This window comes from Eleutherodactylus coqui, chromosome 11, assembly GCF_035609145.1.
Source record: "Eleutherodactylus coqui strain aEleCoq1 chromosome 11, aEleCoq1.hap1, whole genome shotgun sequence".
Classification (NCBI taxonomy): domain Eukaryota; kingdom Metazoa; phylum Chordata; class Amphibia; order Anura; family Eleutherodactylidae; genus Eleutherodactylus; species Eleutherodactylus coqui.
This window is the reverse complement of record NC_089847.1, coordinates 72,966,375-72,992,998: the sequence shown is the minus strand read 5'-3', so window position 1 is coordinate 72,992,998 and position 26,624 is coordinate 72,966,375. Positions and strand designations below refer to the sequence as shown.

Genomic DNA, 26,624 nt, shown 5'->3' with positions numbered 1-26,624 from the left:
CCATCATCTGGGTCTTTCTCAAGCTACTACACATATACTGTTATGCCCCACATTTTATATAAGACTGCATCCAATCACTTTCACATTACAGATTACAAAACCTCCCATCCACATGTTTCCAATCACTAACACTCACTTACCATAGGTCAGCAAGTGAATGACAGAACCTTAGTCCAATAGATTATCTAAAATGTCTGAATCGTATTCAGAATCCTTATTGCGCATGTACTGATACTCCCAACCACATCCGCATGCATGCGTAGATCTTACATGAATGTAAGAAACGTCACTATGCTGTCATGACCACGGAAGGTGAATAAAAACAAAGAACGATCTGATCAGACCTGCTGTGTGGATCTAAATTACTCATACACCTCTGATGCTACTCGCCGTAAATTGGACATTGATCATGGTGATGTAAGGCCGATTTCTCATGGGATTCCGTCACAGATCCGCCTCAAAATACAGGAAGAAAATGCGCTGCATGCACGCAGGAGTTTTTCTTCCATCCAAAAGCCGAGCGGTGGGGCGGAAAGTGTGCAGACCCCATTATAGTCAACGGAGTCCGTCCGGAGCTGTTCAGTTCCGTCCAGAGACGGAGCCATTCGGCTGCAGGGATTCCCCTTTCCTGCTCCCCAAGTGCAGCAGAAAAGTGGAATCCCCCAGTGCAGGTGTGAAGCCATCCTAACCTGGGTTTATAATATGTGTACAGCTGGTATAAGCTATACATCCTGTATATAGTGATATGGAGCACCTGGGTATCTCCTGTATATAATTATATAGGTACAGCTGGTATAAGTTATACATCTCCCTGTATATAGTGATATGGAGCATGCTGGTATAACCTGGGTATCTCCTGTATCTTCTATATATTTGTCAATGTCTGTTTGTTGGAGCGTCACAAACAAACTGTACGACCGATTGACATGAAATTTTGCACATAGTATAATCTCGACCTGGAGAAGGGTATAGGCTAAAAATAATCAGAAATGTAACCTTATTTGTGTATTTTTGCCTTTCCTTGAATTTTAATGCAACAACCCCCAAATTTGCCTTCACAAATGGATTCTATGTACTCTAGTATTCCTGGTTATTTCCAACAGGTAATTCCCACTAGAAGAGTCAGACTGAGCGCTGACAATTTGTGTTTCAGAAAATGATATGTCCCCAGGCAGGAATACATGGAGCAACCGAGGATTGAAAACTGTTGCCCATAGCAACCAAGCACAGCTTTTATTTTACCTCAGCAGAATAACAAATGAAAGCTGAACTATGATTGGTTGCTATTTGCAACACAAAATGCACAATTTTACTCAAATCGGACCAAAACTGGGGATTTGTATACGACACAAACAAACAGATTCTGTGTATCAGATACAAGTAGCTTTCATTTTATCTCAGCACTGAGGATTAAAAGCTGTTGCCTACAGCAACCAATCACAGCGCAGCTTTTATTTTCCCTCAGCAGTATAATATATGGCAACCAATCACAGCACAGCTTTTATTTCTGCTGAGTAGTATAATATATAAACATAGCATTAATCAGCATCGGTTTGCTTCCACATATTTATGCGTACGTTCTAATATCCTCTTTTCTTACTTAAAATGCCCCATTTTGTACTGCACGCATTCTGTATGGGGTACCCGGGCTATAGCTATATAAAATAGGATGGATGTATGTGTGTATGTGCCACCATAAATCATGAACGCCTGGAACAATTTCAACCAAACTAGGTACATATATAACTCATCTCATGGGGACAAATTTTCGGGGGGGGGGGGGGATAACACACAATCTGTTCGTTTGTGTCATATACAAATCCATAGTTCTGGTCTGATTTGAGTAAAATTTTGCATGAGCGTTCTTCAGCGATGAATACTGGTGGAATTAAAAATCGAAAACTCACAGACTTCCCCTATAATTTTTATTGCCAACAGCAACCAATCACAGCTCAGCTTTCATTTCTTATACTTCTGAGGTAAAATAAAAGCTGTGCTGTGATTGGTTGCTTTGGACAACAGCTTTTTATTTTGGACAACTTCCATAAGAGTGCGGTGCGATGATCATTGTTGTGGATCACTTTGTATATTCCAGGACTGCTATTCAAAAAATCGCTGTGCAACGCACGGGTATATCCCCTAGGATAATTATATATGTTTAGCTAGTATAAGCTATACATCCTGTATATAGTGATATTAACCATGCTGGTATACCCTGGTCTAGTTTATATCAGCATGGTTGATATCACTATATACAGGAGATGTATAACTTATACCAGCTGTACATATGTAATTAATAATTATATATAGAACATACCCAGGTTACATCAGCATGGTCTACATCACTATATATAGGACATATACATCCTCCTGTATCCCTGTATACAGTCATATGGAGCATGCTGATGTAACCTGGATATCTCCTATATATAGTTATATATGTACAGCTGGTATAACTTATGCCAGTTATATAGATTTTAGTATGTACAGTACTTACCACCTCCTCCGGCCTTCTCTGGTCTTCCCCGACACTGCAGGCCGCATGATTGGTTAGTGCACTGCCGGCCAGACCAATCACTCGGCTGGCAGTGCACTGATAGACTACAGTTGTGACCAATCACAACTGCAGTCTTTCAGTGGAAGGGAGGAGTGCGACGGGGAAGTCTGCTGTCTATAACTGGCAGCTGGCTCCCCCGGGTAACGGCTCACTCCTTCTTGAATGTGACCCACAACCGGTATGCGGCAGTGTTACTGTATCTGGCAGGGGACCCGCAGGCCCCCATTTGCTTAGGGACTGGGTCACAATTACGACCCCTATGACCCCTAGCAATACACCAGTGTGGATAAATATATGCCATAAATCATGAAAGTCAAGGCAAGAAGCTGGTGATGCATCAAATACAGATGGAGAACATGTGGTGAAGAGGTTGATGGGGAATAAAGTCACCAAAGCCAGCTCCTTTTGCCTTGACCTTCAGGATGTATGGCATATGATTATCCATATATGTCTTTACAAAGGGCTATGCCTGAAACGCTGCTATATTACTGATGGCATCAGAAGATTATTCTAATAGAAGCATCTTCTTAATTGCATGATACTCTCCACAAGTGTATGCTATCCAGTCTTGTCTGTTGTTTGGAGCCCCCAGCAATCAGAAATGTCTTTAATTGGAAAACTCCTTTAAGGATATATTACTTATTAAAATTATAGGCAGGTCTGTCTGGTATTTATTAACAGAAACCACAAGATTACTTTTTACGCATACATTGCCGTGTACAGGTGAAAACTGATTGCTGATGGTTTCTGTGGTTTCAGCGCTGATGTGCTCCTTGGGGACATATATGCAAAACGGTTCATAAAACAAATGATGATTATAATCTATAGTAATCAGTGAGATTCCCACTGTAATTTTCCTAGAAAAACTTAGGTGACAATAGCAAATGTATAATGATTTTCATTGGTAACAGAGTCACATTTATGCTACGCATCAATTTTCAAGGATGTACTCAAAGTGTTACTCCTAATTTACCAGAAGTGATTCCATAGCTCTCCACAAGACAATTCAAGGTATTCAGCACATCTGATTTGCTAGAAAAACGTTTCATTCAGTCTTTTTCTGTCTGGCTATGTTTGGCTACGGACGCCTTATAGGTGCAAAAAAACACCAAAATGTCTTCAATCATGTCTGTCTCCAGCATGAAAACACTGGCTAAACACAACTGATACATGGGAACCTGTGCATCGCGGTCTCCAGGTTGTGATTGTTCCCAGCAAGAGAAATCAAGTAATCTTGTAGATATGATACCTTTTAATTGCTAACAAAAATACATGATGTTACAGCAAGCTTTCAAACCTACTTAGGGTTCTTCCTCAGGCCTAGGCCTTTCTCACACAGGTACTTTTTACCGCAATTAATGCGGTGTTTTGAACGCTGATAAGGGATGTGAGAGTTTTATGGTCTGTAAAATGGTGTAAGGGGATCGCCAGGCCTGTGTGTTATCTGTGCTAAAGACATAATCTCCAGTCACGCATGAACCCTATTGAAATATTTAGGCCTGTGTTGAGAGTGTCAAAGATGGTTATAAACTTGTAGTCCGAAATTCTTCTACAGCTGTATGACCTAGACATTTCAAGTTGCCTTTTGATATAACAACTTTCATATGTTCTGTGTTGTGTCCATGACAAGAAAATCCTCACCTTCAGTTTTTGTCCTGGTGACCCCCTAACACCAATTTAGGGATCGTAAAACTTTCACATCCTTTATCAGTGGACTAATTAAGTATTTACTCCTCTACTCATCCCTAGTATTGTTTCAAGTGCAAATTAATCACACCATGTGTGTGCCTTTTCATATGTATGTGTGTATATATATATATATGTATATATATGCCTTTTTGGATCTTCTCCATGAAGCATGAGGAAGAACCCCAAGTAGGTTTGAAAGCTCACTATAACATCATGTTTTTTTTGTTTACCATTAAAAAGTATCATATCTACAAGATTACGTGGTTTCTCTTACTGAGAACAATCACATTTTGCTCTACTGGCTAACACAGTACCAAACATTTTCCTTGTCTCCAGGTTTTGATGAAGGAATATGTTTTATTTTGGGTGGGTTTTCACATGTAGTATTTCTTGCAAAAAATCTGGTGTTTATTGACTTTTTTTATGGCAAAAAAATGCCACGGCCAGAGGTTAGCTGTAGGTTAAATAGGCACTTGCAAAATACACTACAAACAGTGCCTGTTTTTGGGGCACTTTTTTTCTTACTTTTGACCTGTAGCATCTTTACAAATTTGCAGCTGGCTCTCGGTATGAATACTCTTGGGAAAAATGTATACTGTTTTATCCTACAATAGTTTATTTGTGCATGTTAATAAGCCTTGCAGCATGTTTACTAAGGATAATTTTGCTCTTACCTTCTATTGTCTAATATGTTGATTATTTCTGAAATAATAGCTGAAAGATTTATCACACCACATTTGTATTTTATGGGTACTATAAATATGTCTCTAACAATGTCTCTATAAACAACTCACAAACCTGCCAGCCGTTGGCTATCTTCTGGTTGAAGATTCCAAATTCATACCGGATTCCATAACCATATGCAGCCAACCCCAGGGTGGCCATAGAGTCCAGAAAGCAAGCTGAGAAAAATGTGGATAATACATTAATATTACAGCACTTAATCTCTAATGTAAATAAATACCGCCATTGTCATCCAGTAGAGAAAAGACACTTGTTTGCCAATTATATAATAATATTGATATACCCCAGTAGTAATATTCCCACCCCTCTAATATAACATTCTTTTTAAGCCATTTTTAGCATGCAAGCACACATTTCCTTTGATGGCAGTGAGCAGAAATCCTCAAAATGATACTAAATTTAAAGACAAAGTTTGGAACCTTTCATTAAACAATAAATCAACTTTATTTACAAAGAACTGGACAAGCTTGTTAAAGGATTGAATATTCATAAAGATATAATTATGTCTCCAATGTTGAAAGAGCTGTCCTGATATAGACCCTTCAACTAGTGGGGAAAAGTTTCTAACTATGGATGAAATACGATTAAAAAACTTTAAGAACTAGTACATATGACATAATAACAGAGTAGATATGCCACATGTGCTCACTATGCAGATACACTGAAGCCTGAAGGGATCATAATGACAGAATTATGTTTAGTAAGAGCCAAAAAATTTGGATTTTACCATCCTCCTAGGGTGACTTTTTTTCATTCATTGGGTAGCTAACCCCCCAGGATATATATATGAGCGAGTGTTGCCTTGGTTAGTTATTCCTTTCTACCTGAAACTTTTTCCTCATCTGGTCCCATTGAGCTGGCATATCCCAAATTGTCATCATCCAATAAGGTATATGAACAGTGGTTGTATACTTAGCCTATCCCTTTAAGGCCAGTTTCACATGGGTGATCGCGATATCGCTGCAAGAAAATTGAGGTGATATCGCAGCTTTGTTCCCGCGATTTTGTAGCGTCAGCTATGCTTTTTCGTGAGAATAATCTTGCATTGCTGCCAACCGTGATAAAATCACATGATTTTTTTAGCGTGAAAGTCAAAAGCCATTTCTAATGTAAAAATCGCAAGTTTGTGCGATGCGATAAACAAGGAGGCTCCATAGGGAAATATGGGAGATAAAAAAAATGCGCATCATAGAAAGATAGAGCGTGCCCTGATTTATTTCTTTCACAACATAACATCAGTAAAAACATCACTAATGTGAAAGAACCCACTGAAAAGCATGGGTTTCACAAACATACATTTTGTAGCACTGTCGCATTGCCGGAAAATCGTGCGATTTTGTAGCCCGTCTGAAAGCGGCATAAGGGTATATTCACATAGTCAAGATATTTCTGAAAATTATGCAAATGAAAATCTATTTGATACATCTGAATGTGGCTATTTCTGCAGCAAGTGCATGGATTTCTCAAAGCCCCATTCAAATTAAAGCATTGGACAAACAAAGATGGCTGCACCACTACCTTATGTGCACTGTGCATTGGTATGCATTGGTAGTCTAAGACACCACATGCTGCTCTGACTGGTCAGCACTGGTCATGTGCACAACATCAGCCAATCAAAGCATGTGTAGTGTCTAAAGGCCCATTTAGACACAACGATTATCGCTCAAACTTCGCTCAAAAGCCATCTTTTCAGCATTAATCGTTGTGTCTAAATGGGTGGCCATCATGCACTATTCGCTTATCATTGACTTTTAGCAAGCTAAAAGTCAGTGATGAGCCTTATCAGTGCTGCACGCTGAGTTCTCAGCGGGATACCAGCTGATAGCATTCTTTCAGCTCGTATCCCGCAGGGAACTCTCAGTGACAACTCCTAGAACAAAGCAGCTCCTGCTGTTCTCGGCACTATCAGCTCAGCCGGATACCAGCTGACAGCTCCAAGAACAAAGCAGCTGTTTGCATATACAAAGCAGCTGCTGTTCTCGGAACTGTCATCGGCATCCTGCTCCACCTGCATTTAACTCTTAAGCAGCTAATTAGCTACTTCAAAGTTTATGCAAAGATGATTGCTCAAAGCGGTCGTTTGAGCGACTTTTGAGCGATCATCTTTCACTGTAAATGGGCCTTTAGACTAATGATGCATACAATACAAATTATACATCAAGTAGTCAGCGAAGAGCATTCAGTGTAACAGCATTTTATCTACTTCTTTCATGAGTTATATATTCCTGAATCTCTCATCTCACCCATAGCTGTAAGGGTACCTTCACAAGAGATGTAAATGCTGTGGAATTTGCTCAGCATTTACATTACAAGCCAAGTCGATGAGATTTAAAAAATCTAGTTCATATAGAGTGAAAAAACTCCTTGTAACAAAATTATTTAGCAGCTCTGGAGTTCTTCTCAATGCCTGAATGCGGCTCGGGGAGGGTGCCCGGAACCTATGGAGGATCACCTGGTGAAAATTCACAAACAAGATGATGTGAAGCAAATAACTGGCAAATAGTAAAGGATCAATGATCTAAGCGCTTCGGATACAAAGTCATCTTTGGTCATGGCAATAAGTAAATTACAATATAAACTATTTAAAACCAAAGGAAGCCAATGAATGCTCATTATGACATCCCATGACCAAATATTTACTATGGCATGTTATATAATCAATATAACTCATGTTTAATTAAAAAAATATGTAATTTCTGCAATTTAAGCCAAGTGAATGTCCATTCTGCCTGTCCAGGTAATAAAAGTTTACGCTAATTCTCACCTCGACTCGGTCTATGCACTTTCTCTATTCCATAAAATTGTGCATTTGGAAGAAATGTTTCTCTGCACCCAAAATTTGTCTATCACTGAATGCAATTATGTCCGCAATATGTTCAGGTATTCTGTGTTTGAGTTTTCTGATACCACATCCCACATACTTTAATTTGCACTTGATAATATAAATAGTATGATCTGAATCACAATGTATATGTTCACTATTATTGTTTACTTGTGTGGTAACTGTACCTGCATGCTACACATCCAGGTGATGCACATTTATTTAAGCCTTTGTATTTTGGAATAACAAATGTATTATTGGTAAAAATTACTTGGGACAATCATGTTACCCGAAAATATCCTTCTTGCAACAAAATGGCTTCCTATCCTCAAAATATCTGAGAGAATGCCAGCCTGTTATAGAATGCCTATGTTCTTTTGGACTCATTTTATGATATCTTTATAATTGGTACTATATGGTGTTGAAAAAACTACCCATGATCCAATACTCATATGTTTTCCTATTATGGGGTTAACTTTTTGGAAACAATTGATGATACTTGCCTTAGGCACCAAGTGGGGAAGCCATGTCTTTGTAATCTTTGTAAAGCCTCTCTCATGTGTTTTTTATCTAACTCTGTACATGCTCACTTGATTCGCATTAATTCTCCCAAAGCGATTGATGTAATTCTACATTTAGGGTGTGAACTCTTGGGATGAAGTATGCTATCACCCGGGTTATTTTTCTTTCTGAAAACGTAACTTTTTAACCTTTTTTCATTGCAATCTGCTGTTGATGTTGTATCCAAAAAAGAGATTTGCGCTGCGTGGTGGTAATGTGTGAATCTTAAGTTATTACTGTTCTTATTATTATTCAACAAAGAAATTGAGTCAGGTTTGTATCTTCATCCCAAACAATTAATATGGATATTTAACTATATACACTCCTTTTCCCACTGATACATGTACAAGCCAGCGGGTGATGGGGAAGTCTTGCACCCATAGGGGCTCCCTGTATCTGAAGAAAAAACTAATCATCACAAATACAAAAATTGTACTCAAACAGATATCCTACAACTTCAATAATAAACTCACACAATTCTTCAATGTAATTGCTGTATCTATAGAGATGTAGCTTTTAAATAGTTTGCATTTTAATTCACTTTTTGCCATGACTATGCATGACTACGTGTCCGAAATGCGCAGATCATTGGTCCTTTACTATTTGCCAGTTACCATATGTACTCGAATATAAGTCTAGTTTTTCAGAACATTTTTTTATGCTGAAAAAGCCCCCCTCGGCTTATACTCGATTGAGGTAAAAAAAACAACAACAACACAAAACCTGCAATACTCACCTCCCAGCTTGCGTCTGTGTCCCCGGCACGATGGTCTACCCGGCGGTGCAACAAGCTGCTTGAGAATTCTCCCTGCTGTGTAGGTAAGCGCTGTGATTGGATCGATCGCCGGCCAATCACAGCCGTCGCTCGATCATTCACAGCCATTTAGTGGATGACATCACTGAATGGCTGTGATTGGCTGGCACTCGATCCAATCACAGCGCTTACTTGCACAGCGCTGAGGGCGGGGGAATTCAAAGCCGAGCAGGGAGATGACAGCGGGGAGAATTCTCAAGCAGCTTGCCGCACCGCCGGGGAGACCATTGCACCGGGGACACAGATGACAGCTGGGAGCTGAGTATTGCATTTTTTCTTTACCTAGTATATACTCGAGTATAGCTAGGCTTATACTCGAGTCAATAAGGTTTACCAGTTTTTTGTGGTAAAACTTATTGACTCGGCTTATACGCGGGTCGGCTAATACTCGAGTATATACGGTATTTGTTTTAATATGGAGTAACTAAAGTTATATCATTTTAAATATTCTATAAGCATTGCTGCTGGACACATCATCCTTGTTTGTGGATAAATTCCTTGCAGAATCCGCAGCGTATTTCAGATAGACTGCGGATTCTAGATTCACAGCATGGTCAATTTATGCTGCGGATTTTGACAATGTATTTCAACCTTTGAAATGCGCAGCAAAACTGCAGCAAATTCTGCACCATTTAGGTACAGATCTGTCCCCCCATGGAATTGCTGCATATTCATTGCCAGTTTACTGCTGTGGAAAGTTGGCAGCGAACATATACCCCTTATACTTTCTCCAAGTGTACAGGAAGAAATTTAGTAACTTAGTTGGACTCTTCTATAAATGTTGTTGACTTCACAATTACAGTAAAGTGACAATAAGCCCACACAACAGTAAATCCTACTAGTAATCCATTCTGTCATACCTGCCAGTCTTCCCAGACCACCATTTCCCAGACCTGCATCTTCTTCAATCTCCTCAAGTTCTTCCATGTCCAATCCAAGCTAAACACAAATTGAAGACATTTCATTAATACATACATATATATATATATATCATATATACATACATATCATACATACATATATCATATAGATAAATACACACTATTGTTTTATAAGCATTTACTTCTAGAATTAGACAGTTATTCTGCAGTGTGATCTACATTCAGGTGGTAACGAGCCTTATGGGACTTGAAACTATAATACAAGAGTGATATTACATACAGTATATCATGTTAGCAGGTGAAGAGTACAGATTGATTTAATCATGATATATACCTGATAGACAGCCTCGTCACAGGCATTCTCAAGACCCAGATTTACCATAGTATTCTGGAGAGTGCGACCCATATAAAACTCCAAGGACAGATAGTAAATCCTCTGTAAAACAAGAGACAATACACAGTCACATGTACCAAATATTCATGTTCAGAATACTGTGCTATTCTATCCATTTACAATACAGAAGGGAAACCTAACTGATTACTATGCAAAGTGCTCTGCAGTTAAACAACTAATAGAAGATTTAGATGTCAGAGAGTTTGTCTCTAAGGGCTCACTCACACAGGCGTATGCGGCCTATTACACACGTTTGTTTTTTTCATGTGCGTAAAATACACTGTATACACCCCGTGAAAAAAATGCAAGTGTGAGTGGCCCAATAGGAATCAATGGTCTTTTAGCATAGGAATATGTAGGAAACATACACTTGTGCGAGTGAGCCCCTACACGGGTGAAAGCATTTAATAAACACCCGCACCGGTTGCAGTATGTCCTTTTGCTGTCCTTTAATAGGAACGATTATTAACTATGGAATGTGTTCCTACAAACACAGCTGTAAAGACGCAGCCTATAAATATTCGGTCAAGGGGGAATGTTAGCACCAATTATCAATTTTATCATACATTTCCAGGAGGAATAAGGGCACTTTCCCTCGGATGGAATTACTCCGCCACGACGCAGTGGAATTTGCAGTGCTGCTGAAAATTCCGCACCAAATTTCACATATCTAATGTGCAGATTTTGGTGCAGAAATGAGAATCTTAAATCTTCCTACAATTCTGCATCAAAATTCACGTTTAGCCATGTGGTATTGATGCGGATTTCTGGGGTGCAAATTCCACTGCATCCTGGCGGAATAATTCTGCCGGTCAGAAAGTACCCTGAGAGGGTTTCTCACACAATAGTTTTCGGAAAAATGCCACATCTGGGCGGTTTTACACATGATGTTTTTAGAAAAAAAAATCCACTGCAGAGAGATATTAGGCCGCAGGTCAGTAGTAGAATATGAAATGCATTACATAGTTTTTCCTCACTTTGTCTTGGTTTACTTTGTGTTGTGCACCATTACTTTAATTCTGAGCTGTGTGCTTCCTGCTTCTTCTCACCTGTCAATCAGATTCTGACAGCACATCACAGTCAATAAGTGTGCTCGGCACTCTATATGAATGTACCCATTCCTTCATTCCCTGCCAGTAAGTGTGGCGTTCTCTGTTCTGGTTACCTGTATACCTGTTTTGTTTTGTACCTGTTTACCCTTTCGGTTCTGTAATCTTGACCTGATCTGATTACCTGTCTTTGTGTATCTGAAGTCAGCTAGCCTGTTTAACTGTTTGCCTGCCATTTTGTACCTTGCAGTCCTCCTGGTATTGTGGCAGCAAAGTCCATCCCTTAAAAATGGGTTGAAGGTTGAAAATCTGTGGTCCCTAGTTGCTGCTAACCAATGTAGCCGAATCCAAGCCTGGTTGCGGATGTGTGTTTTCTGGACAGGCTACTCCTCCCTTGGCATAAAATGTTACAGGTCTATAGCATTTTTTCAAAATACAGCATGCTCAATGTTTGGCCTTTTTTTTAGATATTTTCACATAGATTATCTCCTGCCCTTGTTCTAAGCTTTCGCAGGCAGGTTCCTCTCTTCCTCTGTACCAGTTTGTATGTCATTTGGTTCATGTTATTGTTCCTGATCTTCGTATATAATTGATGTAAACTCCTGCTTTCCCATGTACAGTGCCCAGGAATTAACGGTGTTTTAAAATAAATAGAAGAAAAAAAAGCCACCCAAGTCACCTCAAAATGCTACCAATAAAAACTTCAACTCTTCCTGCAAAAATGAAGACCTCATATAGCTCCGTTGCCAGAAAAAATAAAAATCTTATGGCTCTTAGAATGCGGCGATGCAGATTCAATAGTTTTTCTTTAAAAAATAGTTTTTATTGTGCAAAAGTAGAAAAAAACTAAAAACGGCTATATAAACTTGATACCACAGTAATCATACCGATCCAAATAAGAAAATGATCATGTTGTTTTTACCGAACGGTGAACGCCACAAAAACAAAGCTCAAAAGACAGTGGTGGACTTTCAGGGGGGTTCCGTCTACCCACCAAAAAATTTAATAAAAGTTATACAACACATTATATGTACCACAGAGGGATGGAATTAAAATATACAGCTCGTTTGACAAAAAACAAATCCCCATATGTCTATGTCAATGAGTTATGGCGCTTGGTTCTTAAAGCACAAAATAGTCAAGTCACTAAGGGGTTAAAAATCATGTCAACCTATCCTATACGAAGCTAAACATAGAAACAGCGCAATTCCGAATTCTAGAAGGAGATTCTATAAAATTGATATTTCATAGAGAATTCAAGTATTTACTAAGCAGACATGTTAAGAGAGCTGCTGGGCCCTTTAACCCCTTCAGTGGCAGGTTTAGGTAGTCTTCAGCGCATTTCAACACTGATTTTTAGGAGATTTTCAAGGCGTGCCAGTAAAGGGGTTAATGAACATACTTCGGGCTGCGATGAGATAAGATAGAATCGTTAAAATCTGTTTACTGCCGATGAAGTACATACAAGGCACCAAAAGAAAAAAAGGAAGTTCAGAAAATGATTTAGTTTGATACGATAGTATAAGGTATGACGGAGCGAGACATGTTGCACAAGGAGACGGGCCCAGCATCTGCACTGAGATTAGGCAGTGATGTCTGTGAACGTAGCATCGACAGACAGCATAAATTGTTTTGTTCAGATAAACCTTCGCCCGGCTTATGCAGTCATTGCCTAATCCCAGTTCCCAGTTTGTCATCACACACAAAGCTCTGATCAAACCGTAGTGTGAAAAGGATGAATTACCCTGACAAGTGATTTTAAGACTTAAGACTTGCTTGGTATATTCAGCCTTCTAAGACCTCTTGTAAGATTCACTTAATTCAGTCACAGCAAATCTGGGGATCTGAGGTCTCTGTGATTAACTATGATTGGAGCGCTCGTGTTAGTTGCGTGCTATGCGGGTTTTTCTTTAAAATGTCTAACAACATGATTAGGTGACCCAGCGTCTAATACATTTCCTTATAGGAAATACTGGACTGATTAGTAAGATGACATTTTCTGAACTTCATCACATACTAAAATCGTAGACTAGCTGTCTTCTCTAAAGGCCTCATGTCCACAGGAAAAATCAGGCCCGCCGCGGATTTTATATGTAGAATCCGGAGCGGGTCCCTCCTGCCCCGCGGACATGATGCCTAAAAATAAGAATAAACTCACCTGCTTCGGGCGATGCGTGTCTCCCATTCTTCGCGGCCGGATCTTCTTTCCTCGGCCCGGCGTATGTGCTCGGCACACCGGCAGCGTGCCGTGCGCATGCGCTGAGCACATCTGCCGGGCCGAAGAAAGAAGATCTGGCCGCGAAGAAGGGAAGAACCGCATCGCCCGGAGCAGGTGAGTTTAATTCTGGTAAGGGTCTCCCGCGGATCCGGACAGCTTCCATACGCTTCAATAGAAGCCTGCGGGATCCGTCCCAGCGGCAGACCCGCACTAAAATGGAGCATGTCCATTTTTTTTCCCGCGGATCCGCGCCTGACGGGAAAAATGACATCCGCAGGTATTTAACTACCTTGCGGGTGTCTAATGCATCCCTATGGGGCGCGGATCCGCGTGCGGGTAGAAACATTAAAAGGGGTTATCCCACCAAAAAATACTTATCACCTATCCACAGGATAAGTGATAAACACCAAGATTGGTAGAGTCTGATGGCTGGGACCATCACGATCACAGGAAAGGGGTACTAAGAAAGAAGATACTGTGGCAAAATATAAGGGTAAATAAGGCTCTATAACTCCATTTATTCTCCCATAACAGAAGATAACACAGCTACGTTTCAGCCAGTGTGGCCTTTGTCACCCTTATATTCTGCCACAATATCTTCTTTCGTGGATTGCTTGTGGGACACAAGATTCATGTTCCTGAGTAGCTCTTGCGTGTCATTAGTCCCATCTGGACTGGTTTTTGAAGAGTGCTGTTGGTAAACCATTCATTATCTCTGATAAAGGGGCACTAAGTGACACAAAATGAATGATTGCAGGTGTGCTCTTGTATGCACCACCACTCTATTCATTTCTATGGAACTGCTGGAGGTAGCAGAGCACTTGTACTCAGCTATCTTGGGCAGTCCCAGGCTCGGACTGGCCCACAGATGAACAGGTGGGTCCTGAGCCTGGAGTGGGCACTCCAGATCCTGACCACCTGCACAAGTATATACAGCGTATAGAGAGGCAGCAAATAAACCAAAAGAAATGTCCATATAATTAAGTGGCTAGTTTGTCTATGTATATCCATCGGCTGGTTGAAATGATATCTAGCTGCATCAGGAGGCTGGCCACTATCCTCTCTTTCTGGGCCCTGCCTTCCTTAGCTGTGCAGTGGGCCCCCAGAATGAATTTTATAATAATAATAATCTTTATTTATATAGCGCCACCATATTCCACAGCGCTTACAAGACAGGGGGAACAGAATCAAGACCACGGTTACATGTAGTAATCAACTGATGGAAATAATAGTGGGGGTCCTACACGAATGAGCTTACATGCTGCAAATAAAGGGGTAATACAGAAGTTAAAGGGGCTAGAGATGTGCACAGTGTGGCGATGTGGAGATTGTGGCATGCTATATTCATAGACAATGAATCGGTATGACTGCAGGGGGTGGTTGATTACGGCTAGCAGGAATTGCTGTCAGTAGAACAGGGGGCATGTTATCAGGTGGAGTAAACAGTTTGGTTTAGGAGATATTGTATGCCTCCCTGGAGAGGTTCTTTTTAGAGCATGCCTGAAGTTGTGTTAGTCAGGGTTTCCAGGATAGTTTGGGGTAGCGCATTCCATAGGACTGGTGCTGCTCTGGAGAAGTCTTAGAGACAGGAATGAGAGATTTGAGTTAAAGGGGCACTTAATCTGATTTAGTTAGCAAAGCGGAGGGCCCGGGCTGGGTGGTGGATTGAGATGAAAGAAGCAATGTAGGGTGGTGCGGTGCTGTTGAGAGCTTTGCGGATGAAGGTAATGAATTTACATTGAATTCTGTATATGACAGGCAGCCAGTGCAGTGACTAGCACAGGACAGAGGCATCTGAGTAGCAGCTAGACAGGAAGATGAGCCTGGCTGCCGCATTCCGGATGGATTGGAGAGGGGAAAGTCTTGTGCGGGGAAGGCCAATCAGCAGTTGCAATAATTGAGCCAAGAGTGGATGAGGGCAACAGTGAGCCTTTTTAGCGAGTCCATGATAAGAAAAGGGCGGATTCTTGCAATGTTCTTGAGGTGCAAGTGACATGGTTAGGCAAGAGATTGGATGTAGGGGGTAAAGGAAAGATCAGAGTCAAATATGACCCCAAGACAGCGGGCATGCTGTTAGGGAGTTATGGTGGTGCCCCACATTGAGATGGAGATGTCAGGATAAGGTCAGTTAGTAGAGGGCGGAAATACAAGTAGGTCAGTTTTTAAGAGGTTCAGTTTTAGGTAGAGTGAGGACATAGTGTTAGAGACAGCGGACAAACAGTCGGTGGGATTCTGAAGGAATGGTGCTGTGATGTCGCAGGAAGAGGTGTATAACTGGGTGTCGTTAGCATAGAGATGGTACTGAAAGCCAAATCTCCTGATGGTTTGTCCAATAGGGGCTGTGTAAATGGAAAAGAGAAGGGGGCCAAGGACCGAGCCCTGGGGGACCCCAAAAGTAAGGGGAATAGGAGGGGAGGCAGAGCCAGCAAAGGAGACACTGAATGAGTGATCAGATAGGTAGGAGGAGAACCAGGAGAGAGCAGTGTCCTTTAGTCCAATAGAGCAAATCATATTGACGAGGAGTTTGTGGGCAACAGTGTCAAATGCTACGGAGAGGTCCAGGAGGATCAGTACGGAGTAGTCACCCCTCAATTTAGCCATAAGGAAGTCATTTGACATTTTAGTCAGGGTGGTTTCTGTCAAGTGCAGATGGCAGAAGCTGGACTGCAGGGGATAAAAAAGAGAGTTTTCTGAGTGATAGCTTATAAGGTGAGAGTAAACCAGGCATTCTAATATTCTGGAGATGAAGGGGAGGTTTGAAATGGCTCGGTAGTTAGCAGTATAGGGCAAGTCAAGAGTCGGTTTCTTTAGGGGATATGATGGCATGTTTGGAAGAGAAGGGAAGAATGCCAGAGGTCAGAGAGAGGTTGAATATAGTCGTGAGGTGGGAGATGACAACCAGGGAGAGTGACTGGAGGAGGTGTGAGGGAAGAGGTTCGGTAGTACAGGTGGTGGGGCAAGCTGAAGAAAGCAACCTGGAGACTTCTTCCTCTGTCGTTGAGCAGGAGCTAGATTCAGTATTGAAAAGACTAGGGTCAGGGCTAGTCTGGGATTGGGAGGCTATTTCCTGCTAGATGTCATCTATTTTCATTTTGAAGTAAGCAGCCATCTCTTCAGCTCTGAGCTCCATCACTGGGGGCTGCAATTTAGGGCTGTGAAGGGAGTGAAAAGTATCAAAGAGATGTTTATGGTTGTGAGATAGTGAGGATCTGAGAGAGATGAACTTGACTGGTTTGGCATGGTGGAGGGCTAGGTTGTAGGTTCCAAACCTGAATTTGAAGAGGAGAAAGTCTGTAGACTTTTGCGACTTTCTCCACAGCCATTCAGCACACCTAGTACACCACCAGAGACATGGGCCATGGTTGCCGCGGTCTGCATCAGATGGCTTGGGTCACAGGGGTGCTGCTTTATCCAAGGCATATTTGAGAGTGGTGTTGTAATGTGCAGCAGCCAGGTTAGGGTAGGAGAGGAGAGAGATAAGGGATAGAGAGGACTGTAGGGTCTCAGCAAAGTTTTGGGTGTGAATGGTCTGAAAGTTCCTGTACATACATATGGTAGGAGGGTCTGGGGAGATACTAGGGAGCTTGACAGAGAAAAAAAGAAGAAGTGGGAAGCAGAGCAGAGACAGAGGAAGACCAGATCAAGAGTATTGCCATCCCTGTGAGTGGGAGAGGCTGTGAGGTGTGAGAGACAAAGGGAGGAGGTAAGTGATAGAAGCTATTGTAAGACAATGCAGCCGGCAAGGCAGTGTCAGACTGCAGTATCCATGTTTCTGTGAGAGCTAGCAGGTTTAGGGATTTAGCAGTGAAAAAGTTTTGGATGGTGGGGAGTTTGTTGCATGCAGAGTGGCAATTCCAGAGTGCACATTGAAAGGAGACAGGGGAGGGTATGCATGGACTAGTGGTTGGGCTTGAAGGGTATCTCAGGGAGGCAGGCGGAGGGGGTAATAATCAGGGGCACTAAAGGGTGACCCAAGATTAGAAGAAATATCCCCACTGCTAGTCGCAGCAGGATAGTGAGGGTAATCAGGTTGTTAAGAGGGCGGCTGTTATGTTTCTCTGTAGCTTTAGGGGGATTGCGGCGCCTTAGGAAAGTGAATAGTGCATATGAGCTGTGCATGGGTGAATAAAGGAGAGAGGGGCTGGTAAGGATAGAATGAACCAGAGGTCGGCGTTGGAGGTAGGTTTCGGTAAAGATGAGGATAGAGTCTACAGTAGTAGTGATGGTACTGCAGTGCAAGGTGTTCAGGCAATTTTACGGGTAAGCCATAGTCACCCAGGTTCCGACACTGGGCAGTCTTGTGGAAATGGTCCAACCTCCACTAATCAGATCCTTTTTACCTATCTATCCCGTGGAAAGGTTATAAATTATTTTTGTGGGAGAACCACTTTGAGTTATTCCAATCAAAAAACTGTTTGGTGTTGTTTAACAGTGAAATGTTACATTTCATGGTAGGACAACCCCTTAGTATTGGGTTTGGAATGACAGGGCAACACAGTGGCAAAGAGTTTGTTCACTCCGTGTTTGTGTGGTTTCCTATGGCTACTCTGGTTTCCTCCCACACTCCAAAAAAAGATGCAGATAGGAAAACTGGCCCTAGCATGTGAGTTTAAGATACTATAGGGACATTAGAATGTGATATAGGGACATTAGAACGGGATACAGGGACTGATATGCATGACATTGGAATAACAGCAAGAGAAAACACATGCATTGATCTAAATAATGACATGGATCCAAATTTCATAGGACACACAAGTATTTATATATATTTATATATTTTTTTCCCTATTAGTCTATTTATTAATATTTTCAGTTCATGATTTTTTGAACAACCCTTGTTTTTTGGTAAAGGATTGTTAAGCTGATGGCGTGTTCTGCTGCTGGGGTGCCTAGCAGCAAGTACTATTTTTTCCTGCAGCGCCACCAGGGGAGGAACAGTAATCAATAAGTTGTCCAAGTATTGCACAAAAGTGCTGAGTCCTCCAGAGAGAGAGATAATCTTTGAAGACACTTTTTACTCAAGATAATTGATGGAGGCCCTGAACAAGAATGCCCTAAACAAGATATTTGAAAATGGATTTTCTAAACTAGACAACCTCTTTAATTATAATGATATTATAAGTTGCTGTGGAGTTCTGTGCCTACATAGCAGCTGCAGAAAGAGTGTGTTACTCAAGTGTAGAAAATTTAGGGGTATACCATGACATCAGTAGTGGCATTCTGTACATAAATTGAAATCACCTGTGCTACATATATTAGTGGCTTATTCTAAATGATTTAAAAAATGTCAATACTGACAATTATATACTTAGTGTATACTTCAAGTTTGGAGATACTAAGAGCAGGATATTAGGGAATTGCTCAATTCTCCTGTGTATTTTGATTATCTGAACTATTCTGGTGAAAACCAAGAATCCGCTCTGGTGATGCGCAGCATCAGGGAAAATATTCTCTCTGTGGTGCTCCCTATACCCCTTCAACAAAGTTAATCAACATTAAAAGTGGTTTATTGTTTCTCTATGGACCAAGGATACAGAAAGGTAAGCTGAAGAGACTTGAATTTACATGAGGTTAAGCCTACAGGAGGAGGAGTGGACATGAAATAAGAGAAGCTATCACTGTCATACTTAGGATTATACAATACTTTTTACTTCTAGTCCCACTAAATAAAATCATAAGATAACAACAACAAGCAGATACAATTGCAAGGTAATAACAATAAGCACAAGCACAAAATAAAAGACTAATCAATACCTCCGTTCACTTTTAAATTTGAAGGTAGAATATACAACTCAGTAAAACTATGTGACACTGAATGATGTAGCGTACTTTATAAATGTACACAGAGTTTTTACAAGGGCCAAATTTCAGCCATCTTGTATCTTCTTGTTAGATATTTTTGTATGTTTTACAACTCACCTTAGGGTCATGTTCATAGTAGTGCTGTTGTGTCCTGATCCACCGACCCACCAAATGATCCCGCACCGTGTGTGCAAGGGCAAAGTAGTAGTCACGGGCATTGGCCACATTACGATCCTTCACAAGGGTGAAGTGTAAGTGACGGTTAAAGTTTTTCTTAAGATCAGAAACATTTTCTGCTCCAGCCAAACCCCGAACACTGATCTGCTTTCTCTTCTCCTGGTCGGTAAGGGGTCTGGACATGGTAAAGGTTAAGTGTGGAAGAAAGTAGGGGAGAGGAAAGTAGGAATGGTGCAGGTGCAGAGCAGAGTGGAGGTGACAAGACTTCGGAGTGCCTCACTGACTCATCTATTCCAAAAAGCACACCCTTACCCAGCCCCTCCTATAAAACTAAATAGCCAAAGGGCTGGGTTGCAGGAGGCAGGATATAAAGAAGGTTAAGACGTGGTGGGAGGCAAGTGGATTGAGTATATGTGCGAAGTTAGCCAACTGTGCTCCTTCCAGTAATGCATTTTACATTCTTTTCATGATCCTGTAAAGGTGAAGGTTACAGCCTTAGGTTCTAGGTTCAGGTGTTAGATGCAGAGGAACAGCAGAGACAAGGCACAAAACTGATAGCAAAGAAGAAGAATCAGAGAGTGTTTTCTAGAAGTCTTTTAATAGTGGGCAAGACATGGGTTAATTTGGATACAGGAGATCGTATTTAGTTTCTCCCTCTGGTGTTTAAATATAGTGGTGACCTTCAGCTCAAAGGATATATGTATTACAGGGCAGAGAGCAGGGGTGATACAGAACACATACCCACTTAACCCTCACCAGTCCAGGACTTCATGCACAAATCTATTCGCAGTATTAATTTAATGAGAAACCTGAACCATAATTACATCATGTTCTTCTATTGAAACAACATTAACCATCAATCTGCCAAACAGCAGAACAATTAACTAGAGACGTACAGTATTACTTATCTAACCAGCTAACCCAGCATTGAATATGTTTGTACTTCTGCCATCAGCATCCACCTAGAACATCAACAAGATCCAATCGATAACTTTAATTGCAATGCAGTAAAGCATGTTTCAATTTTTGCTTCCCTTCTGATGCATTTGTAGTGCTCCATCCTACATCCTCATTTAACTCTTTAAATGCTTGTGTAATTCATAGGTAGAGGTTACAGTGACCGACTTGGTATGAAGAACATTTGGTTTGCCAAAGGTCACTGAGAGGAGAGAAGTGGCACCTTGTAAGGGAGGCAATGAAGAGACAACAGCTGTTGTGGTAGATGGAAAGATGAGAGACATTGTGACATGCCGTTGTGTATTTTACAGTAAATGATCTGCTGAGAGTCAAACAGGAGAATCAGAGGAGAAGACAAAGAAATAAGCAATGAGAAACATTTACAAACTTCTATGAAACTTACAAAGAGCAGCCTAGTGAGTGCAGTAGGTATACGTGACATGACAGCTGCTTCGGCCTATGTGATAGACTATAAATACCCCACATGGATGGAAGTCAGAGATTGGGGATTCTATGAGTGACAGGTGAAGCTGCACTACCGAAAGGTCAGAGGTAACTTCTGGGACAAAACAACTAGACTCCATCAGTATGTTTTCTGCATCATCTGAAGAGGGACTGTCAACCCTAAGTGAAAATATATGACAATGCTTTCGCAGCAACACATCATAACACATGCAAATATTACTAAGCGACACTTCAGCTGACCCACAAAATGGGTACCAGACCCTAAAATATATGGATTCTGCATATTCTGCTTGTTTGATCCAACACATTTTCATTTTGATGGAACGTAGAAAGTCACAGAACAACAGACTAGAGCAAAGGTTCCCAAACTTTTTTCCCCATAGACCACTTGCTGATTTTTTGGTTTTCTGTAGACCCCCTACTTGCCTATGGCCAACTGCACATGACTGGGTCGGATTCTGCATGTGGGAGCCCTCAGCAGATTCCGACCTTGTGCCCAGTCGGCAAATGTGCGTACCTGTCATTTGTTCTTCTTTTCTGTACTGCGGATGGTCCATACGGCTAGCTGTCGGACATCCACAGTACAAAGGGGTTTTTTTGTAAAACCCTTGCTTTTCCCGTGTCATCGCTAGGCGATGACGAGGAATCAGCGACTTTTCCGCAATGTCAATTGCAAAAGGGCCGCGAGTCGGATGGCTTCTATTGACTTCAATGGAAGCCATCAACGTGCAATCCGCTTAAAAATAAAACATGCTGCAACTTTTCCTCAGTGAGTGGAGAATCGCAATTCATTTCCACTCGTGTGCAGAAAAAAGCATTTTCAATAGCATGTTATGGGCAGTATTTGCTGTGGAACCTGGAGGCAGATGCCCGCTCTGGATTCCGCGATGCAAATTCGGTCGTGTACAGCCAGTCTAATATTGAATTTTCCTTAACTTATTAAAGTCAAATGGATTTTTCCCAGCTGTCACAGCGCTGCTCCCTTCGATAAGGTTTTTTGTAGAGTGGACAATTGTAAAAAAAATAACATGTACAATTTTTAGGGTGAATGCACATGAGCGGAAAATCCACGGTGGGATTTCCCGCAGAATTTCTACCCGTACACACTGCCATAGGATTGCATTAGATAATGCAATCCTATACAGACAGTTGCGAATTTAACTGCGTGAAAACTCGCGCGGTAAGCAAATCACGTCATGTCCTATTTCTGTGCGAGCCTTGCAGAGGCTCTCACTAGTGATGCACCGGCCCTGCATTGCTTATGTGCCGGCTGGGCGGCAGCCGGCACGTAGCAGAGTGGGGAGACGCAGGGAGGAGGTGAGCCGCAGTGGTCACTGCAGGCGCACGACTCGCATCCCGCTGCGAGAATTCTCGCAGCAGGATCCGACCCAGTAGGGTCTTGTTCAGATCTTTATTGAAAAGACACAAAATGCAAGTAAATATTTGGATTTGGGATGAAACAAATCAGAACCTAGCAAAATTCTTACATAAAATGAATACACAAATAATGCTGTTAATGCTGTCAAATCTCCACGTCCAGTGATTTGCAATCAATTTCTATTTTTCATAAAAAGATTGGCGACCACGCTAAATCCCCTTTCCATGAGGTATGAGGATGAAAAAAGCTATCAAAACTTTCTTGTGATAGTCCATAATGCAGGATAAGACACAGGTGCGCGCACGATGCATTGCTGCTGGTATGAAAACGTAAAAGCTTTCACATGAACATAGCACACCACAAAGCAGTTGGGTATAGCTAACATAAAACTTCTTGGGCTCTGGCAGATCATGAGAAAACAATGCGCAGTAGAAACTTTATAGGTCAATTAGCTGCTGCTCAGGTCTGTTTTGTCTATCGCCAGAGACCAAGAAGTTTTGCACGAACTCTACATAAACAATGTTATGGAATATTAAAACAGTAAGCAATTTCTATGTATATTATAAGCATTATGTATACAATCTGAGTAAGGTGAATTATGTCATTAAGGCCGCCTGCAGACGGCCGGGTCGAATCCGGCAGCGAGAATTCTCACCGCGGGACCCGACCCGAGCACCTGCAGAGAGCAGCGCGTACTCACCCACGCCCCGCAACTCCGGATCTTTCATGTGCCGGCTGCCGGGCAGCCGGCACATGCGCAGACCGGAGCCGGCGGCGAGTGAGTGACGTTTCTGTGCGCACATGCCGCGGTTTGTTTTCCGCGCGAGATTTCGCGTGGCCAAACCGCAGCCGTCTGCATAGAATTGCATTTGCTAACGCAATCCTATGCAGGCTTCCAGCGGCGGAAATCCCGCCGCAGAATTTCCGCCCGTCTGCAGGTGGCCTTACAGAGAGCCTAAATGTTGGTGATGACCTGCCTAAATAGAGTCTGCTCACATGGACCCCATTTACATTTCATGCACCCCGAAAAACGTTTCTTGCTGTCATGGACCCCCAGCAAGTCAAAATTGATTCCTGGGGGGCCATATAGACCACTTTGGGAACCACTGGACTAGAGGTTCATCTAGTTTGCTGCTTTTTTCCTTTGAACTAATTATTTTTTGTTTGTGTTGATTTTTTATAGCGAGCATCGGAATCCTGAATCTGCATTGTTGTCTTAGGGCAGAACTGGGTCTAACAGAGCAAAGGTTAAAGTCACCTCTTGTTCCCACTATGTCAGATGGAATACTGTTCTGTTTATTAAATAGAAAAAATACTATATGATATTATTCTTGGTCTTTTACCTTCTTATTGTACTTTATGCTCCTTTTTTCGTGACCTCGCCTTTTTGGAGAAAATTAGCCTCTTTTGGATTTTCAACATTAAAGAGATATTTAGGTTTCAGCATATGTAGTTTTATGGCTTATCTAATATGCTGTGTGGATCAGTTCCTAACAGTTTTTTAAGTTCTCTGCTTGTCAATGAATGGGGGCTTTCGTCGTTACTTTCATAGGGTGAAATTCTCTCCTAGTCATAATCTTTCCAAACAGGTGCATGCTCTTGAAGTTAGCAATGAAAGTTGCCATTCACTGACCATAAGCAGAGGTCTAAAAAAATCTGAGACTTTGATGCAGGAAGTACATGGAAAATTTGTCTTATGTTTCATTACTAGAGATGAGCGAACGTACTCGTCCGAGCTTGATATTCGTGCAAATATTAGGGTGTTCGGGATGCTCGTTACTCGTAACGAGTACCACGCGGTGTTCTGGTTACTTTCAGTTTCCTCTCTGAGACGTTAGCGCGCTTTTCTGGCCAATTGAAAGACAGGGAAGGCATTACAACTTCCCCCTGTGACGTTCAAGCCCTATACCACCCCCCTGCTGTGAGTGGCTGGGGCGATCAGATGTCACCCGAGTATAAAAGTCGGCCCCTCCCGCGGCTCGGCTCAGATGCCGTGTGAGTTAGTGAGGGAAAGTGCTGTTCTATTGGAGTTGCTGTAGGGAGAGTGTTTGTAGTGAGTGTAGGCTTCAAGAACCCCAACGGTCCTTCTTAGGGCCACATCTACGTGTGTGCAGGCTGCTGTTAGCAGTGGAAAATTTTTTATTTTTTTTCTCAAAATCGGCAGTGCAGAGCATTGCACCCGGTATTAGGGACAGAAGTGGTGCTTAGGCAGGGAGAGTGTTAGGAGTGAGTGTAGCCTTCAAGAACCTCAACGGTCCTTTCTAGGGCCAAATTTAACCGTGTGCAGTACTGTGCTGGCTGCTGTTAGCAGTCTTGCATATTTTGTTTTTTCAAAAAATCGTCTGTGCAGAGCATTGCACCCTCCATTGATACTACAGGGACAGAATTGTGTAGGCAGGGCCACAACACAGTTATTGTTCATTGAATATCCGCAGTGGGGCCTTCCCTTTGCAAAAAAGGAAAAGAAATTATATTTGGCCTGCCTGTGTCAGTCCTAAGGTCTCCGTGTACGTGTGTGCTGCGTGGAGAACGTACAAAAATCAAACGCAACCAGCTACGGTTTACTGCAGGCTTGCGCCATTGTCTTTTCTGACTGGCAAATACCTGCTCTGCCAGAGTTAATAACTCTGCTACACTAAAGTTGTGTGACACTTTTTCAGGGCCACACCACAGTTATTAAACGTATTGTTCATTGAATATCCGCAGAGGGGCCTTCCCTTTGCAAAAAAGCGAAAAAATTATATTTGGCCTGCCTGTGTCAGTCCTAAGGTCTCCGTGTACGTGTGTGCTGCGTGGAGAACGTACAAAAATCAAACGCAACCAGCTACGGTTTACTGCAGGCTTGCGCCATTGTCTTTCCTGACTGGCAAATACCTGCTCTGCCAGAGTTAATAACTCTGCTACACTAAAGTTGTGTGACACTTTTTCAGGGCCACACCACAGTTATTAAACGTATTGTTCATTGAATATCCGCAGTGGGGCCTTCCCTTTGCAAAAAAGCGAAAAAATTATATTTGGCCTGCCTGTGTCAGTCCTAAGGTCTCCGTGTACGTGTGTGCTGCGTGGAGAACGTACAAAAATCAAACGCAACCAGCTACGGTTTACTGCAGGCTTGCGCCATTGTCTTTCCTGACTGGCAAATACCTGCTCTGCCAGAGTTAATAACTCTGCTACACTAAAGTTGTGTGACACTTTTTCAGGGCCACACCACAGTTATTAAACGTATTGTTCATTGAATATCCGCAGTGGGGCCTTCCCTTTGCAAAAAAGCGAAAAAATTATATTTGGCCTGCCTGTGTCAGTCCTAAGGTCTCCGTGTACGTGTGTGCTGCGTGGAGAACGTACAAAAATCAAACGCAACCAGCTACGGTTTACTGCAGACTTGCGCCATTGTCTTTCCAGACTGGCAAATACCTGCTCTGCCAGAGTTAATAACTCTACTACACTAAAGTTGTGTGACACTTTTTCAGGGCCACACCACAGTTATTAAACGTATTGTTCATTGAATATCCGCAGTGCGGCCTTCCCTTTGCAAAAAAGCGAAAAAATTATATTTGGCCTGCAGGCTTGCGCCAATTTATTTCCTGCCTGGGAAATCAAATCACTGGTAATACAGCATGCTGAGGGGTAGGGGTAGGCCTAGAGGACGTGGACGCGGCCGAGGACGCGGAGGGCCAAGTGAGGGTGTGGGCACAGGCCGAGCTCCTGATCCAGGTGTGTCGCAGCCGACTGCTGCGCGATTAGGAGAGAGGCACGTTTCTGGCGTCCCCACATTCATCGCCCAATTAATGGGTCCACGCGGGAGACCTTTATTAGAAAATGAGCAGTGTGAGCAGGTCCTGTCCTGGATGGCAGAAAGTGCTTCGAGCAAGCTATCATCCACCCAGAGTTCTGCGCCGTCCACTGCTGCAAATCCGAATCCTCTGTCTGCTGCTCCTCCTTCCTCCCAGCCTCCTCACTCCACTACAATGACACATGCTCAGGAGCGGGAACACTCCCAGGAACTTTTCTCGGGCCCCTGCTCAGATTGGGCAGCAGTGGTTCCTCTACCACCAGAGGAGTTTATCGTCACTGATGCCCAACCATTGGAAAGTTCCCGGGGTCCGGGGGATGA

The 26,624-nt window shown here is 42.2% G+C and overlaps 1 protein-coding gene and 1 long non-coding RNA gene across 2 annotated transcripts in view; one reads left to right on the top strand and one right to left on the bottom strand.

Annotated features, from left to right (window-relative positions):
• PYGM (glycogen phosphorylase, muscle associated) overlaps positions 1-20,017 on the bottom strand; it is a 106,545-nt gene extending 86,528 nt beyond the window's left edge. The window contains exons 1-4 of the mRNA XM_066582599.1: positions 19,651-20,017; positions 10,402-10,503; positions 10,047-10,125; positions 5,045-5,148 (exon numbers count right to left, since the gene is read on the bottom strand). Coding sequence (XP_066438696.1) covers positions 5,045-5,148; positions 10,047-10,125; positions 10,402-10,503; positions 19,651-19,893 — 528 coding nt within the window. The 5' untranslated portion in view covers positions 19,894-20,017. The remainder of the gene's footprint in view (positions 1-5,044; positions 5,149-10,046; positions 10,126-10,401; positions 10,504-19,650) is intronic.
• The window catches only part of LOC136581924 (uncharacterized), a 37,331-nt gene extending 13,561 nt beyond the window's left edge, over positions 1-23,770 (top strand). Inside the window, exons 3-4 of the long non-coding RNA XR_010787105.1 lie at positions 20,815-21,219; positions 23,694-23,770. This is a non-coding gene — a long non-coding RNA (uncharacterized lncRNA). The remainder of the gene's footprint in view (positions 1-20,814; positions 21,220-23,693) is intronic.
• The last annotated feature ends 2,854 nt before the right edge of the window (positions 23,771-26,624 follow it).